This window comes from Pygoscelis adeliae, unplaced genomic scaffold (genome assembly GCF_000699105.1).
Source record: "Pygoscelis adeliae isolate BGI_AS28 unplaced genomic scaffold, ASM69910v1 Scaffold343, whole genome shotgun sequence".
Classification (NCBI taxonomy): domain Eukaryota; kingdom Metazoa; phylum Chordata; class Aves; order Sphenisciformes; family Spheniscidae; genus Pygoscelis; species Pygoscelis adeliae.
Window position 1 is genome coordinate 736,415 of NW_008824402.1, and position 5,557 is coordinate 741,971.

Below are 5,557 nucleotides of genomic sequence, written 5' to 3' on the forward strand. Positions count from 1 at the left end.
CTGCCTAGCTCGGCTGGCTTTTGGGAGCGTGTGCTTCTTGGCTTGGTGGGTGAGTCTGAAGCAGGGAAACATCCCTGGTAGGGGTGCAGGAAGAACACTGGGTGACTTTCCACTGGCTGCGTGCTGACAAGGGTATGCATGGAAGCATGGGAGAGATTTATGGGGCCAGTTCTGCCAAACACTTGTGATCCCACAAAAATTTAGCATCGTGTCCCACAGCGCCTGGCAGGATCACACATGTGTTCCCTTCCAATTGTCTGTGGTGGGACATTATTCTCTCCCTTGTGACCTAATGGTCAATGACTTTTATTTCTTGAGCTTGCTGTTTAATTAAGGAGTTGCTTCTCACCCGAAGTATGGGATAAGCCAGAATGAAAGCAGCATGCTTTTGAGACTGAAATAAAACCCCAAATGTCAGCTCACCCTCCGTGCTAGCTATTAAAGCTGAATGAAGTGGTTGCATTATGATGGTCATGGGATGCATTGTAGAATGAGCGTTATTGTGGGTGAAAATTACTTATCTGACATTTCTTAAGTTGCTTTTAGCATTTCTCCTAAATAAGTCTTTATGCTTTGTCTAAACAGCTGAAGTTGATGCTTAGTAGAACTCTGGACTGTGCTTTGTCCAAGCACTTTCTATGCTAAATGGCTTCAGTAAACATTTTAAATTTTGAAAGCGAAATAATTGCTAAACTTTCACTAAGGCACCACATGCTGAGGTTACTTAATATCCTGGTATCAATATGTATTACCAAACTAAAAGGTAGCCTTTCATGTAGATAGAGGAGCTCTAAAGTAATTGGCAATCACACCTGAACTTGCTAATTAACACCAAAAAAGTAATGACTAGCTAATTTGCACATGTAAACTTCCTTTTAAAAGTTAGATAATATACAAGCCTCTGTTGATCGAAAGGATGCACCTCCTGATGTAAATGCTGAAGACATCTGTTTGCTTTCTGATTACAGGCTGCAGAGTGTTTTAGCGTGTCTCACTGCCCATGGAGTAAACGTTTCCCTCCTGGACCGGGCACCCTCTGAGAGCAGCACCGTTCTCTACATTGCTCTGAACACTGTCAGTAAAATGTTTATAATGCAAACTGGACGACAACATGCACCATGGGGTTGTGATCACCGCAAAGAATAGTTGATCTGTGTATATGACAGTCATGCAAATAAGCACGTACAGGCTTGGACAAGGTGTTGAGGTTAGACCTTTCGTTCAAAATCATATTTGGTCAAAAAGTTTTCTTGGCATGTTTTCCAAGAAAAAAAAAAAGCTTTTTGATCTGATTGCAGGTTGTTTCAATTTCTTTTTTTTCATGTCGATAGAAATTCCTGTAGTTTCAACACAGAGATTGGAGGGAGAAATAGAAATGAGAAGCTTTTTGTTGCTTGAATCTTCAGAGAAAAAAAATCTGCTTTTTGTTTCCAGATACTGTTTTTTTTTTTAAATGCAAAGCATTTTTTGAATGCTATTGGGGAGCTTTTTGGCTCTTCAGTGAAAAAGGGGAAAATGTGAAAAAAATCGAAAGAGGCAATTTTAGCATTTCATATCAAACGGCAGGGATTCCTTGACTCTCATGAACAAAACCTCTGCCTGCCGCCCCTGCAGCAAAAAGCTGCTCCTGGGGAGCGACCACCAGGTCTTCCCATGGGAGGAGGACCCTGTTTGCCAGGCACGGTCAGCACCTTGTCCCAGCCAGAGGACGCCGTGGCTGCGAGGGAGTAACAAGTGGAGAAGGCTTACAGCACCACGAGGCTGCTGAGGTTCTGGAAGGCGTAATCGGGAATGTGCCAGATCTGGTTGAGAGCCAGGGTCATGGCTTGCAGCGCTGGCAGGTGGTTCAGAGCTTGGACAGGGATCTCCGTCAGGGCATTATCGTCCAGCCACAGGTGACGCAAGGAGAGCAGCCCCTCAAAGCTCTTCTCAGGCACCACAGAGATAAGGTTTGCATCCAGGCGTCTGAGTGGGAAAGAAACAGGGTGGGGATAAGTGAGAGATGGATCTAGCATTGCTTTACGTGCCCACAGTGTTATGCAAAGGGAGTTTTGATGCCGAGGCGGGATGGATTGATGGCCAGGGAGATTGGATTAGGCTGTAAATAGTGATTAGCATAAGGAGGTCTCGGTGCAAGGTTCCTGCCTGTGCTTGGAGATGTTTGACCGCTGCCAAGGTTGATCCCTTCTTGATGGCCATTTAGTGCTGCCAACTGATGGCAGCTTCTTAAACAAAGTGGTTGGGCTAAGTCCTTTCACACGGACCCACCAGATGGACACTGGCCAGCTGTGGCTTGCAGGCACCCCCCTTAAAAATGAGCATCAAAGCTGCATCCCCCGGGGCCAGGCTTGCTGTGGATCTGCCTGAGCCCATCTGCAGAGGCACAGCCCTATTTGGGGTACCCCACAGCCTGCTCAGACCCACTGCTGCGGGGTGTGCAGGACTGCCAAACCGTGGGGCCAAAGCCCCATTCCAGAAGAAAAGGATTTGTCTAGAAATGTGAAATATGTGGCAGCCCTGCTTGGGGTCCTGTGTTTGATCCGAACAGCCAGAGCTACCTGCAAAAGCACCGCGAACGAGTCAGACCGTATGTCACGGCGCAGGAATTATGCCTGCGCTCTCGTTATCGCACATGTTCAGGCCTTTCTTTCTCCTCGATTTGCCAGTTGCTTTTTTTTTTTTTTTATCATCATGGAAACCTTAAGGCGGTTGAATCTGAGGTTTAATTTGGAGAAAATTTAATTTTTAAGACTTGTTTTTGTTCCAAAATAGAATCAGAAGCCAAGAAATATTAAGCTTATTATGAAAAAAAAATTAAAACCTAGGTTTGGGAATCATCTCTCTTAAAGATCTCTTATTTCAACAATGGTGAGCAGGATAAAATGTGTTATCTGTAGATTTTAAAATCAAAATATAAGAGGAAAACACTTCAGATTTGGATGAAATACCAGGAACCAATTATACCAAGGAGAAAGAAAATTCTGATTTCCATCCATGGCCAACAGAGCTTATTTTTCCAAGCTATTTAAAGGAAAGATCTCTGAATTCAAACTGCAAAGAGAAAGCACTTTGTCTCTTATCAAAGCGTGAGAGAAGGAAGTTAACAGAACTGTCATGGCCCAGCCCTCAAATCAACAATCCTCCACAAAGAAATGTGGTATAGAAAATAGTATTTCTGACTACATAAAGTAATATTTTTGATGAAAGTTGGACACTGGAGCAGACCCACAGACACTGTTCCCCCCCAGCACCAGACCCTTGTCCAAAGAGCACAGACAGCATTTCCTAGTTCACAAACCAGTTCCCAGAACTCTAAAACATCTAGTCTGCAGGAGAAGGCCAAATGCTCCATCATGTGCATGGAGCAGGGAAGACCCCAGGTGTGAGCTGTGGTCTCTGCAGTAGGGTAGGGGTAGGATTTCCTGGGTGGAATTCTCAGATGATCCTGGGAAAGACCTTTTCCTATGCCACAGAGAGAAGCATTTCCTGCACTGGCTGGTCTGGCCTGGATGGATGAAGCTGGAGATTTGTACCTGGTCAAGAAGTGCAGTCAGACCTTCCTGAGATCTCCCTCGGACAACTGTCCTTTAAATGCAGTGTACAAGTCTTGATACAACATCACCTCAAACTGAAATGATACCCCAAGGTGGATTAAATAACTATTTCATTACTCGCATTTTGCCACACTAACTTATTTTTCCGAATTGCAATACACTCGCATTGCTGCAAAGCAGCATTTTCTGGTGCAAGGCTCTTCAGCTGAGAGTTTTTCTCTGTTGATTCCTCTGTGGATGACAAAGGCACATCGCACCCAAAGCTCAGCTCAGTTGCCACAGGATTTACATCTTTACTCAGAGGGCTGACACAAGACAGTGTATATTTTCCTCTTGAGGAAACACCTTTGTTTCCATTTTGCCCTCTTGGGCAATAATTGAGATTCATCTAAGGAGTTTCTTAACGCTCCTGGATGGCCACTAGCTTTGGACATGCTGCAGTTCCAAGCCAGGCTCTGCTCCATGTCTCCACATCCTGCCGTCAGTGAGAGGTCACCTCTGCAAGACTCAAATGAACCCCAAGTCTTCTGTCTCCTCATCTCCGCGGGGGCTGCCTGGTGGCAATGTGGCGTGTTGTGATGAGTGTGGCCACTGTCCATGAGACGCTATCTGGAGAGCAGAGTGCTTGGGCAGCGTTGGTGAGCTCCAGCCACATAATTGCTGCCTTAATCTGCTCTAGAGTGTGAAAATCAGACCCCGGCCAGATTCCTCGGTGGAGTGAAAGGGAGACTTTCTGCTGGCAATGAGCTGGACAAGGGCCTGAGCAACCTTAGAAACAGCAGCCTGCTTGGACCACAGCACGGCAAGATGCACCTATCTGGAGCTAGTGAAGTTAAAATTAGGAACAGGGAAGTGTCAAGGTGAAGGCATTTGACAAGCAGCATGATGGGCAGGATTCCTTATGTGCCTTCGCAGCATCGACAAGGGAACAGGGAACATGGACTAAGTGATGGCTGCGTTCCTGGTACCAAAAGGTCTCCAGGTTGTTTAATTACTCCTCAGGGAGTTACTGGCTCTTTCTGGAATAGAGGTGCATTCTTTCTAATAAAAGCTGTGCATGTGGGGATTGCTAATTGCTATGGCTTTCAGACAGCTCTTCACTCTCTTCTGGAAGGAGAAAAGCTGAACTTCTTGGCACAGAGTTGTTAGTAATTATATCAATTATACTAAACAAAAACCAACCCAACAGTTCTCTCCTTTCTTCAGTGTGTGACTCTGGCTCCATAAGTGTTTTGTGTTATGATTTATACCTAAGATAATTGGGCCGATTAGTGGGTAAATGGGACAGCGCAGGCTGGGGCTGGCTCCTCACCTTCCACGGCGATGTTTTAATCTTTATTTCACCAAATCTCTCGGTTGATTTTTCTTGCAAGCATTAACCCATTTGTTGCTTACAGAGGAAGATGCCCCTTTCACGGAGCTGCTGGATAGCTTAGCAGTGGGACTTCATCTCACCCCTGCTGTCAAGCAGTGCTGTAGGTCTGGAGAGCGGATGAGACACACAGTGGTCTCCAGATGTCTGCACGGGCAGGATTTCCAGGCGACTTCACAGGCAAGGCGCTGTAGAGCATCGTCCATTGCAGGCAAAAGGAGCTGATTTCAAGTGGGGCATTCAAGAACAACGGCATATGAAAATCACCAGCTGCTTGACAGTCTCAGCTTCTGGCTTTAGACCTGCACCCACTGCTGATAGTTACGGGGCGTTTATATGACTTCAACATGACATTTAGCCAAAAGTCCTAAAAGTGCCTGGAATCACCTCAGATTTTACTCCATTTTCTGTTTTAGGGACTGCAGGGATGGGAAGAGAGGGAGCTGCCTGGGAAGAACATCAAACGTCCCCTGGCTTTTGGTCTGAGGCATTGCCTATGTCATCTTTGTTCCCTGTTCATGTCTGTACGGAGCCACTGAGCCATGGTGAGAGGAGCGGGTCAGCATCAAATGCAAGTGTGTCTGAGCCCCACCAGCTGGTGTCTTTGCTGCTGCTGTAGCCAGTGGCAGGG

General features: G+C 46.0%; 1 protein-coding gene across 1 annotated transcript in view; it reads right to left on the bottom strand.

Moving 5' to 3' along the window:
* The window catches only part of LGR6 (leucine-rich repeat containing G protein-coupled receptor 6), a 149,620-nt gene that overhangs the window by 46,868 nt on the left and 97,195 nt on the right, over window positions 1-5,557 (bottom strand). The window contains exon 5 of the mRNA XM_009320379.1: window positions 1,750-1,965. Coding sequence (XP_009318654.1) covers window positions 1,750-1,965 — 216 coding nt within the window. The remainder of the gene's footprint in view (window positions 1-1,749; window positions 1,966-5,557) is intronic.